The sequence below is a fragment of the Pagrus pagrus genome (genome assembly GCF_965226575.1).
Source record: "Pagrus pagrus genome assembly, chromosome: 7".
Taxonomy (NCBI): domain Eukaryota; kingdom Metazoa; phylum Chordata; class Actinopteri; order Spariformes; family Sparidae; genus Pagrus; species Pagrus pagrus.
This window is the reverse complement of record NC_140191.1, coordinates 3916661-3928936: the sequence shown is the minus strand read 5'-3', so window position 1 is coordinate 3928936 and position 12276 is coordinate 3916661. Positions and strand designations below refer to the sequence as shown.

The following is a 12276-nucleotide window of genomic DNA, read 5'->3' as shown; positions in this document are numbered from 1 at the left end:
AGATCTGTAAAATGCATACATGCATGATCTTTATAAAGTAACAAACTTTTACATACACATTTAGCCATTTAATAGTCTAGACTAGTAACATACCATTTAAAGACATTGAATTAGAAATATTAGAAAAGCTTGTCTTTGTGGTATTTTATTTTATTTACTGATTAATATGTTATTGTTCTAAGATTTTCTATTAAAATAAAGTCAGTAATGACATTTTTTGCATTCTCTTTTTATTTGAAAAAGTATCTAAAAGTATCGAAATACATGTTGGTACCGGTACCGATACCAAAATGTTGGTATCGTGACAACACTAGTCAGTGTACAACAAGCAGACAAGTACATACCCTGACGTGAAGGATAAGCTCAGACGATGAGGAGTTTATGTGATGATGAATATGACTTGATGTGAACCACACAGGGATATTTATGTGCACGTTATCATTGTATGTTCTGTCGTTTGTTGATGATTTACCACATTTGACCTCATCTTTTCCCTTATAAGGCAGCGTGCTGGTCACACTGGACACTGGACACACTTCAGCTTTTATATTTCATGTTTGACCAGGTGTTTTCACTCAGACTAGACGTGGTGCCCTGCTCAGTCTTGTATTTTACATTACAAATACTGCAGGTAGTGTTGCCCTGACTCACTGTGACTTGTTACAGGGCTGATGTCTCACTCTTTCTCTTCCTGTCTATACTGTAAAGATGAAGGACACAAGGTTTGGAACAGTTTGATTTATTTTGAATTGGTACTCTGCAGTACCAGTATAATTCAATCTTTACCCATAAAGTTACAGGGTTAAAATAATGGAATATAAAAGAGAGAGAAACATCTCACAACAACAGAAATACTCACACACACGCACCATCACAACATTACTGTCATTGTAGGTTAAATGAAATACACGTATTAGTACCTAAAAACATACTACTCAGCTTTGTAACACATATATTTTGACATGTGACATAAAGAAAAGGAAAGATAATCTAACGTGCCATTCTCTCCATATATAAACAATATCTTGTTTTCCATTGAAACAATAGTACAAATCCTTCTCAATTGGCTGCTATTTGTGATCGATAACGAGACATAATAAAGTTTGAATGTCAAATTTCTAACAGTGCATTTTTTTAACACTCAAATATAATTTTTACTCACATGTTTTTTTGCAACCTGGATAAACAATTATCTCACACAGAATCAACATTTATCAACATTAATATTCAGGGAGATAATAGACCTAAATTTTATGTGATGGTTGGAGATACTGTACAGGGGGGATACATAAATCCATGTGACATGAATCTGTTGATCAGCTAAACATCTGCAAAATCAAATGTCATTGATATAAAAATGTGAAGCTCATGAGCATGAGTCTGTACACGAACATCTGCTAAACATCATTGTTATGAATTATGAACTTCCTCTAACCTAATCCAGACTGGAGCCATAGACCTCCACCTCACACACATGCAGGTACTCAGTTCTTCCAGGGATGACTATGGTCACATAGCGGCCGTCCATCCCGTTACACTGGAAGTTTCGGGTGAAACCTCCAGGGATGCTTGAGATCAAAGCACACCTAACAGAAGAAGAGATTACTATTAACTCATCAAATGGTCAGTTACAATCAAAAGCTACTCCAAATGTTTCACAAAATAATTTTATAGACATGAATCATTAACAAAACTCTTATTTGAAATGGATATAATTTAATTTCTTTTTAAATTGAGCATGAATGTGTTATTCCAAACAAACTCTCTGACACATATACTTCAATCACAATCTTTAGAGGTCATATAACATGCTTATGTAGACAAACCATTTTTTGAAAATAATAGAGCCTGTGGAGAGGTGCAGAACAAATATCTCTTCTCCTTATCAATATTATTATGATTGTGAATCAGTAATTAGAAAATGTTTGTCAGGTCTTGATCGTTTTGTGTGAAAAAAACAACAACATATAAATGGTAGAGTTGCAGTAATGCGCCAAGCATTAGCACAGTTAGCTAACGCTTGCTAGTGCTCAAACTGGCAATCACTTGATGGGAAAAGGATTTGAAAAAGAGTGGTGTTGTGATGTGAATGCAATGGTAGGAGGGAGATGAATGCCACATTTAGTGACTGAATGTTATCAATAACACCTTTAAATCATAGTTGTATTATCATGAACAAGCTAACTGTAAACTACCTGGGATTGTTGATGCCATTGTTGTCAAGAGAATCTCCAATCCGGATCTCAGCTCCATTAAGTCTGGCAGAAGCTTCTATGATGTTGGTGACGCTAACAGAAAACACTTTGTGTGTTTTGCCCAGGTCCAGCCTCCACCAGGCGTTGAAGTTGGCGCCTGTGTGACTACAAGATCCCTGGGGCCAGTCACTGGCTCGATTCCCATCGATGGCATTATTTGCCAGGCCTAGAGCAGAATAATATGAGGACTGCGTGGCTTTTCCTTGAAGTGCCAGGTTCTCTCCTGGACAAAGGACACAATTTCAAACATCAGCACTGAGAGTTTTCATTGACGCAAAGGGTCTTGAATCTTAATAGTTGTGGTGTTGTGAATGCCAATGCCCATGAAAATCTTTAGCTTTTTTCCAAACATTGCATCATTATGAAGATGTGTCAAATTTTTGGAAAGTTTCAAATGACAATCGGTTCATGTTTGTGCAGACTTCAAAGGGATTGGTGATCGCGAACTTCTGGAGGGACTAGTACATTGTTGCCCTTCTTTCAGTAGTGAGAAGAAACTGGAAAAGTTATTTGACATTTTCATACCGGAGGAAGCTTTTCACAGTTCTAAGAACCCCCCTTTTAATTGTATTTGCACCACAAGAGCTCTGAACAATCACAGTTTTTAGAACTCTGTTTTGATGGACTTTTTTAGCTCCTACTTTAGAATAAGTACTCTCCCAGCACCAGAGGAACTTCTAGTGATGTAACTGTACACTGATTGGTTGATCTAAGGATACTGTGCAGGTAGCCACTATTTTTAAAACCCCAGTCAGCCGTGTAAACATCACACAACACAAAAACGAGACAACAGCTTGTAAAGGAAAAGCCGACTGGCATACGTCACTTCAGTGCCCAGAACTGTTTGGTCCAAAAACACCCATTTTCAAGATGAGAAGCTGCTTGCTGTTTAATTGGAGCAGCACTGCAAACTGTAAGTAGTTGTGAATGTCAGAATCTACAGTATGTTTAACAAACTTGTAATGTTCCTGCAGCTATCCAGAATCCCAGAAACTATTGAGAAACTGTATCTTACAATTTACCAAAACAAAGGAAGGAGAAAAAAAACACTTTGCAAGGGGAGAGATAGTTTCGTTAGAGGAAGTGCATTTTGATAATATTGTTCATGTGATCAACCTTCTGGGGTGACCACAGCTGTATGGAAAATGAGGCTGCGGCATCACCTAGAAAACCACATCTTGTGTGGCTTTGGCCTGATATTTAATTCTCACCAGTTGGAGCACGGTAGCCGTAGACTTCCACTTCGCAGAGCGTGAGGACCTTTCCTGAACCAGGTATAGACACAATCACATAACATCCCTCCACATGACTGGTTAAAGTGATTTTTAATGATCTGCCTGCTGGGATTTGAGGAATTACTGCAACCCTAGAAGAGAGAGAGAGGAAACAGTGGATGGGTTTGTTTAATACTGTAAAAAAATAGTTAAAAAAAAAAAAATCAATAATATAAAAAAATAATACAAACACTTGGCCACTCAAACTGCATATGTCATCAAATTGAAAACTTCAGTCATTCAGTCACATATAAAGGAAATCAGTGGTATTGCACATCTCTGTAGGATCATCTTTAAGCTAATAGATCATATGATGAGTTGCATCGGGATCTGGGTGGATCATGTCCATGTTATGACCAGGGCCCAGGGGAAACCCTGCTGCAACATGAAAATGAGCCGCCCCTCTGACCATCTCCAAAGCACCATCAGCAGCAAAGTATTTTGAACTGGGAAGAGCTGGCCTTTAAACTTCTGGCTTCGAGGCAGGAACCGATCAGCTCCCTGAACAACCTACACTCACTCAATTAGCTAAACACACCTGCAACCAATCGCACACACACAATCAGGTAACACAGAGGGGCATTAAAGCACATAGGCGATTAAAGCACATACAAAAGAAATGTTTGTACGACCTCTAGGGTCGTAACAACCTTACAACTTGTAACTATAAGTTTACTAATAAGTCATAAGTCACATTCTCTTACACTGGGTTTGTGACACCATTGTCTTGTAAAGAGTTGCCGATGTGAATCTCTGCTCCATTGATCCTTTCTTCACAGCAGTCTCCTCTGTTGGTGATGGTGATGGAGGTGACAATGTAGGCCTCCAGCAGGTCCACTCTCCACCAGGGGTTGGTCTGTTCAGCAGTGTGGCTGCATGATCCGTCTAAAAAGTTAGGTTCACGGTTTCCATCGATGGCACTGTTGGCAGATCCAAATGGATGTACAGGACGGGACGACTGGGTCGCTTTTCCACGCAAGGCCACATTTTCTATGAAGGAAGTTAAATATACATCATATATAGTTAAACAGTTGAAATACATATAAATGTATGAGGCAGAATGGTTTGTAAATTATCCAACCTGCAACATCTGATTTTTTGGGCCACTTGGGGGCAGCACAACACACTCTCACACACACAAAGATCATTCTCGCATTTTCTTTGTGAGGACCAGGCAGAAGGTCCTCACAAGTAAAAATGTCCTCCCAGAAAGGTGAGGTGTCAAAGGTTGGTCCACACAAGGATAGCAATACAAACACACACACACACACACACACACACACAGGAATCACACCCATACACACACTGTGTTACGTGTGCCCAGGTAGCAGTACCTGTATGTGTCCTGTCTCCGCCCTGCTCTGCCTGAGCTCAGGTGCTGGCAATCACCTGAGCATGTTAAAAGGAGGTAGCAGCGGGGCTGCGCTGTCTCTCTCTCTCTCTGCAGGTGTGGTGCCGGAGGAGGGAGACAGCGCTGGCCGCACAGTTCTGTTGGTTGCTCTGTGTGTGCAGAGTTTGTTTGGTTTTAGTTCCCTGGCCTGTTAGAGTGCCAGGGCTTTATTATTTTTCACTTTTGGGTTGGAGTTCCTGGTAGTCCTGTTTTCGTCTCTTTCTTGTTTTCTTCTTGTAGGTTAGTTATTTTGGTTAGGTAGGTTTAGTTGGGAGGGATCCCGGATGCGACGGTCGTGGCAGGCTGGTCTGGGGTCTCCTCTCTCTTTTGTTAATTTTGGCCAGGAACTCCTGTCCCTTGTTTTGTTTGGGGTTATTTCTATTATCGGGGTTTGATTTCGGCTACAGCCGTTTGTTCACTGTCAATAAATATTCCTTTTTGAATTGACTGCGTTGAGTCAGCGTTTTCATATGTTACTGGCCTTCTTGTGTTTGAGCCTGTGTTTCCTTATTTATTTTAAGGTCGTAACACACTGCCATAAAACTTATCTGTAAAACATCATTGTGCCAACATCCCAGTATGTTCCCAGTTTTTATGGTTTTTGCTGCCTCCATTGTCTGTAATCAGTGTTTATTTGTCCTTTCTCAACATGTTACTCTTGTCATGTCTTCAAATACACCTAGTTATGTCCCGTCTTGCCTCACTTTTTTGTCTTGTTCCAGCTTTATCCTGAGAATTAATAAAAATGTAGTGAAGACTACTGCACAATGAGGGCCATACAGCCAAAACAGATTGATCACCTTGACTGCATTGCAAAAAATACTTTTTTGAACTTGACCAATCATGTGGTGAACCAACAGAGAATTTTTTAGTTTGAAGTTTAAGCTGAAGACCATGCAGAGAGCATGCTGTTCTTAGATAATTGTGGAAATAAATCCACTCAGTTTATTCAAGCAACAATAATCTTTATCATCACTCCACCATGTTTAAAATTATTTCTCCGTTTTACCGCAAAATAATTCTTTACTGTAATAACAAATCCCCTCCAGACATGTTTTAAAACATATACTTTGAATAACAATGTGCATTTTAATTTTTTTTCCCGTTGGGTGCACCACTACTTCATTAAGGTGATCACAATGATACATTATAACTTTACACATTATGTAAATGATCGTGAACAGGAATAAAGTCGGGAATGCATGTTTTTCTTCATTTTAATCACATGTAAATCACAATAATGTCAGTTGTTTAAAACATAAACTCATTCTGCCTCACTGAAAAATCCAGAACTTGTGTCAAAAACGTTTCATGCTCAATACTCCTACTTGACTAAAAGCTCTTTATCAGCATACATGCTCTCGAGTTTCTACATCACACTTGTGTAAGTTTAGGAAAGAACTCACAGATAGCCACATCATACTTACGATAGGTGTTAACCGAGCACGTCCACAGAAGGAGCTGCAAAAGCAGAACTGATCTGTGTTTCATTGTTCTGGTTCAGATGGAAAAGAAAGTCATGAACAAATGTACATTGAATAAATTAGACGTATTTGAAATGAAATAACAGAATTAAATGTCAGTGTTAGGGTTGTACGGTATACCGGTACTAATTTGGTACCGTGGTACTGAGGCATTTAAAACGGTACTATATTATATATATCATTTGGATGGGACCGGTACTGGCAGCGCCTCCGGCCCTCAACAGCGGCGATCTCGCCACGTGACGTCACCGCGTTGTAACTACAGCTGAGAGGACGCGGAGCAAGCCGGAGCTTGGGGAGAAAAAAAGAAAAAGCAAGCAAGCCGGAGGAAACAGCCAGCAAGTCAGCGAGCAGCGTGGACTGGAGCAACACACGGAGCAGGAGGAGAGCTTGGAGAGAGCAGAGATGTTGGAGAGGGGGAGAGGGAGAGAGGAGCACGGAGAGGAAACTGGCTGCTGCAACCGTCACCACGCCGCAACTTGAGGACAAACCAGCGGCGCTAAGTGCGATATGGAAGTACTTTGGCTTAAAAACAAATGAGCAAGGCGAGGCAATTAACGCTGATGCACCACTGTGTGAACAGTGTTTTAAAACGTGCATGGCTGAGGGCGGAAACACCTCCAACTTAGACAAACACCTAAAGGACAAGCACCCAGACCTGCACACCGAGTTCAGGGAACGACAGGTCATTTACTCATGAAAAAAAGCCACATTCAGTGCTAAAAGTAAGCGCCACCCCTTCACTCTTAACAAAAGTAGCTCTGGAAGAAAAAAAAAATAGAGCTGGTTTATTTATATTATGTTATTATAGTTATATTTTCACAGTGACTTTTAAACATTTTGTCATACATGTAGACATGCTGATTTACAATAAATCTGAAGTGGTCCCTTATTTTTTTCCCAGATCTGTAAAATGCATACATGCATGATCTTTATAAAGTAACAAACTTTTACATACACATTTAGCCATTTAATAGTCTAGACTAGTAACATACCATTTAAAGACATTGAATTAGAAATATTAGAAAAGCTTGTCTTTGTGGTATTTTATTTTATTTACTGATTAATATGTTATTGTTCTAAGATTTTCTATTAAAATAAAGTCAGTAATGACATTTTTTGCATTCTCTTTTTATTTGAAAAAGTATCTAAAAGTATCGAAATACATGTTGGTACCGGTACCGATACCAAAATGTTGGTATCGTGACAACACTAGTCAGTGTACAACAAGCAGACAAGTACATACCCTGACGTGAAGGATAAGCTCAGACGATGAGGAGTTTATGTGATGATGAATATGACTTGATGTGAACCACACAGGGATATTTATGTGCACGTTATCATTGTATGTTCTGTCGTTTGTTGATGATTTACCACATTTGACCTCATCTTTTCCCTTATAAGGCAGCGTGCTGGTCACACTGGACACTGGACACACTTCAGCTTTTATATTTCATGTTTGACCAGGTGTTTTCACTCAGACTAGACGTGGTGCCCTGCTCAGTCTTGTATTTTACATTACAAATACTGCAGGTAGTGTTGCCCTGACTCACTGTGACTTGTTACAGGGCTGATGTCTCACTCTTTCTCTTCCTGTCTATACTGTAAAGATGAAGGACACAAGGTTTGGAACAGTTTGATTTATTTTGAATTGGTACTCTGCAGTACCAGTATAATTCAATCTTTACCCATAAAGTTACAGGGTTAAAATAATGGAATATAAAAGAGAGAGAAACATCTCACAACAACAGAAATACTCACACACACGCACCATCACAACATTACTGTCATTGTAGGTTAAATGAAATACACGTATTAGTACCTAAAAACATACTACTCAGCTTTGTAACACATATATTTTGACATGTGACATAAAGAAAAGGAAAGATAATCTAACGTGCCATTCTCTCCATATATAAACAATATCTTGTTTTCCATTGAAACAATAGTACAAATCCTTCTCAATTGGCTGCTATTTGTGATCGATAACGAGACATAATAAAGTTTGAATGTCAAATTTCTAACAGTGCATTTTTTTAACACTCAAATATAATTTTTACTCACATGTTTTTTTGCAACCTGGATAAACAATTATCTCACACAGAATCAACATTTATCAACATTAATATTCAGGGAGATAATAGACCTAAATTTTATGTGATGGTTGGAGATACTGTACAGGGGGGATACATAAATCCATGTGACATGAATCTGTTGATCAGCTAAACATCTGCAAAATCAAATGTCATTGATATAAAAATGTGAAGCTCATGAGCATGAGTCTGTACACGAACATCTGCTAAACATCATTGTTATGAATTATGAACTTCCTCTAACCTAATCCAGACTGGAGCCATAGACCTCCACCTCACACACATGCAGGTACTCAGTTCTTCCAGGGATGACTATGGTCACATAGCGGCCGTCCATCCCGTTACACTGGAAGTTTCGGGTGAAACCTCCAGGGATGCTTGAGATCAAAGCACACCTAACAGAAGAAGAGATTACTATTAACTCATCAAATGGTCAGTTACAATCAAAAGCTACTCCAAATGTTTCACAAAATAATTTTATAGACATGAATCATTAACAAAACTCTTATTTGAAATGGATATAATTTAATTTCTTTTTAAATTGAGCATGAATGTGTTATTCCAAACAAACTCTCTGACACATATACTTCAATCACAATCTTTAGAGGTCATATAACATGCTTATGTAGACAAACCATTTTTTGAAAATAATAGAGCCTGTGGAGAGGTGCAGAACAAATATCTCTTCTCCTTATCAATATTATTATGATTGTGAATCAGTAATTAGAAAATGTTTGTCAGGTCTTGATCGTTTTGTGTGAAAAAAACAACAACATATAAATGGTAGAGTTGCAGTAATGCGCCAAGCATTAGCACAGTTAGCTAACGCTTGCTAGTGCTCAAACTGGCAATCACTTGATGGGAAAAGGATTTGAAAAAGAGTGGTGTTGTGATGTGAATGCAATGGTAGGAGGGAGATGAATGCCACATTTAGTGACTGAATGTTATCAATAACACCTTTAAATCATAGTTGTATTATCATGAACAAGCTAACTGTAAACTACCTGGGATTGTTGATGCCATTGTTGTCAAGAGAATCTCCAATCCGGATCTCAGCTCCATTAAGTCTGGCAGAAGCTTCTATGATGTTGGTGACGCTAACAGAAAACACTTTGTGTGTTTTGCCCAGGTCCAGCCTCCACCAGGCGTTGAAGTTGGCGCCTGTGTGACTACAAGATCCCTGGGGCCAGTCACTGGCTCGATTCCCATCGATGGCATTATTTGCCAGGCCTAGAGCAGAATAATATGAGGACTGCGTGGCTTTTCCTTGAAGTGCCAGGTTCTCTCCTGGACAAAGGACACAATTTCAAACATCAGCACTGAGAGTTTTCATTGACGCAAAGGGTCTTGAATCTTAATAGTTGTGGTGTTGTGAATGCCAATGCCCATGAAAATCTTTAGCTTTTTTCCAAACATTGCATCATTATGAAGATGTGTCAAATTTTTGGAAAGTTTCAAATGACAATCGGTTCATGTTTGTGCAGACTTCAAAGGGATTGGTGATCGCGAACTTCTGGAGGGACTAGTACATTGTTGCCCTTCTTTCAGTAGTGAGAAGAAACTGGAAAAGTTATTTGACATTTTCATACCGGAGGAAGCTTTTCACAGTTCTAAGAACCCCCCTTTTAATTGTATTTGCACCACAAGAGCTCTGAACAATCACAGTTTTTAGAACTCTGTTTTGATGGACTTTTTTAGCTCCTACTTTAGAATAAGTACTCTCCCAGCACCAGAGGAACTTCTAGTGATGTAACTGTACACTGATTGGTTGATCTAAGGATACTGTGCAGGTAGCCACTATTTTTAAAACCCCAGTCAGCCGTGTAAACATCACACAACACAAAAACGAGACAACAGCTTGTAAAGGAAAAGCCGACTGGCATACGTCACTTCAGTGCCCAGAACTGTTTGGTCCAAAAACACCCATTTTCAAGATGAGAAGCTGCTTGCTGTTTAATTGGAGCAGCACTGCAAACTGTAAGTAGTTGTGAATGTCAGAATCTACAGTATGTTTAACAAACTTGTAATGTTCCTGCAGCTATCCAGAATCCCAGAAACTATTGAGAAACTGTATCTTACAATTTACCAAAACAAAGGAAGGAGAAAAAAAACACTTTGCAAGGGGAGAGATAGTTTCGTTAGAGGAAGTGCATTTTGATAATATTGTTCATGTGATCAACCTTCTGGGGTGACCACAGCTGTATGGAAAATGAGGCTGCGGCATCACCTAGAAAACCACATCTTGTGTGGCTTTGGCCTGATATTTAATTCTCACCAGTTGGAGCACGGTAGCCGTAGACTTCCACTTCGCAGAGCGTGAGGACCTTTCCTGAACCAGGTATAGACACAATCACATAACATCCCTCCACATGACTGGTTAAAGTGATTTTTAATGATCTGCCTGCTGGGATTTGAGGAATTACTGCAACCCTAGAAGAGAGAGAGAGGAAACAGTGGATGGGTTTGTTTAATACTGTAAAAAAATAGTTAAAAAAAAAAAAATCAATAATATAAAAAAATAATACAAACACTTGGCCACTCAAACTGCATATGTCATCAAATTGAAAACTTCAGTCATTCAGTCACATATAAAGGAAATCAGTGGTATTGCACATCTCTGTAGGATCATCTTTAAGCTAATAGATCATATGATGAGTTGCATCGGGATCTGGGTGGATCATGTCCATGTTATGACCAGGGCCCAGGGGAAACCCTGCTGCAACATGAAAATGAGCCGCCCCTCTGACCATCTCCAAAGCACCATCAGCAGCAAAGTATTTTGAACTGGGAAGAGCTGGCCTTTAAACTTCTGGCTTCGAGGCAGGAACCGATCAGCTCCCTGAACAACCTACACTCACTCAATTAGCTAAACACACCTGCAACCAATCGCACACACACAATCAGGTAACACAGAGGGGCATTAAAGCACATAGGCGATTAAAGCACATACAAAAGAAATGTTTGTACGACCTCTAGGGTCGTAACAACCTTACAACTTGTAACTATAAGTTTACTAATAAGTCATAAGTCACATTCTCTTACACTGGGTTTGTGACACCATTGTCTTGTAAAGAGTTGCCGATGTGAATCTCTGCTCCATTGATCCTTTCTTCACAGCAGTCTCCTCTGTTGGTGATGGTGATGGAGGTGACAATGTAGGCCTCCAGCAGGTCCACTCTCCACCAGGGGTTGGTCTGTTCAGCAGTGTGGCTGCATGATCCGTCTAAAAAGTTAGGTTCACGGTTTCCATCGATGGCACTGTTGGCAGATCCAAATGGATGTACAGGACGGGACGACTGGGTCGCTTTTCCACGCAAGGCCACATTTTCTATGAAGGAAGTTAAATATACATCATATATAGTTAAACAGTTGAAATACATATAAATGTATGAGGCAGAATGGTTTGTAAATTATCCAACCTGCAACATCTGATTTTTTGGGCCACTTGGGGGCAGCACAACACACTCTCACACACACAAAGATCATTCTCGCATTTTCTTTGTGAGGACCAGGCAGAAGGTCCTCACAAGTAAAAATGTCCTCCCAGAAAGGTGAGGTGTCAAAGGTTGGTCCACACAAGGATAGCAATACAAACACACACACACACACACACACACACACAGGAATCACACCCATACACACACTGTGTTACGTGTGCCCAGGTAGCAGTACCTGTATGTGTCCTGTCTCCGCCCTGCTCTGCCTGAGCTCAGGTGCTGGCAATCACCTGAGCATGTTAAAAGGAGGTAGCAGCGGGGCTGCGCTGTCTCTCTCTCTCTC

General features: G+C 39.8%; 2 protein-coding genes across 2 annotated transcripts; both read right to left on the bottom strand.

Moving 5' to 3' along the window:
* Positions 1-1435: 1435 nt before the first annotated feature.
* On the bottom strand, positions 1436-4677 carry LOC311260074 (uncharacterized protein; the record flags this gene model as incomplete). The annotated part of the gene is made up of 5 exons (XM_084357585.1): positions 1436-1586; positions 2196-2478; positions 3467-3621; positions 4234-4519; positions 4611-4677. 5 exons carry the CDS (start codon positions 4675-4677, stop codon positions 1436-1438), a joined length of 942 nt encoding a protein of 313 aa, XP_084213711.1.
* A 4063-nt stretch (positions 4678-8740) lies between these two features.
* Positions 8741-11982, bottom strand: LOC311260073 (uncharacterized protein; the record flags this gene model as incomplete). Its single annotated transcript, XM_084357584.1, has 5 exons — positions 8741-8891; positions 9501-9783; positions 10772-10926; positions 11539-11824; positions 11916-11982. The coding sequence occupies 5 exons, from the start codon at positions 11980-11982 to the stop codon at positions 8741-8743; spliced, it is 942 nt and encodes a 313-aa protein (XP_084213710.1).
* Between the last annotated feature and the right edge of the window lie 294 nt (positions 11983-12276).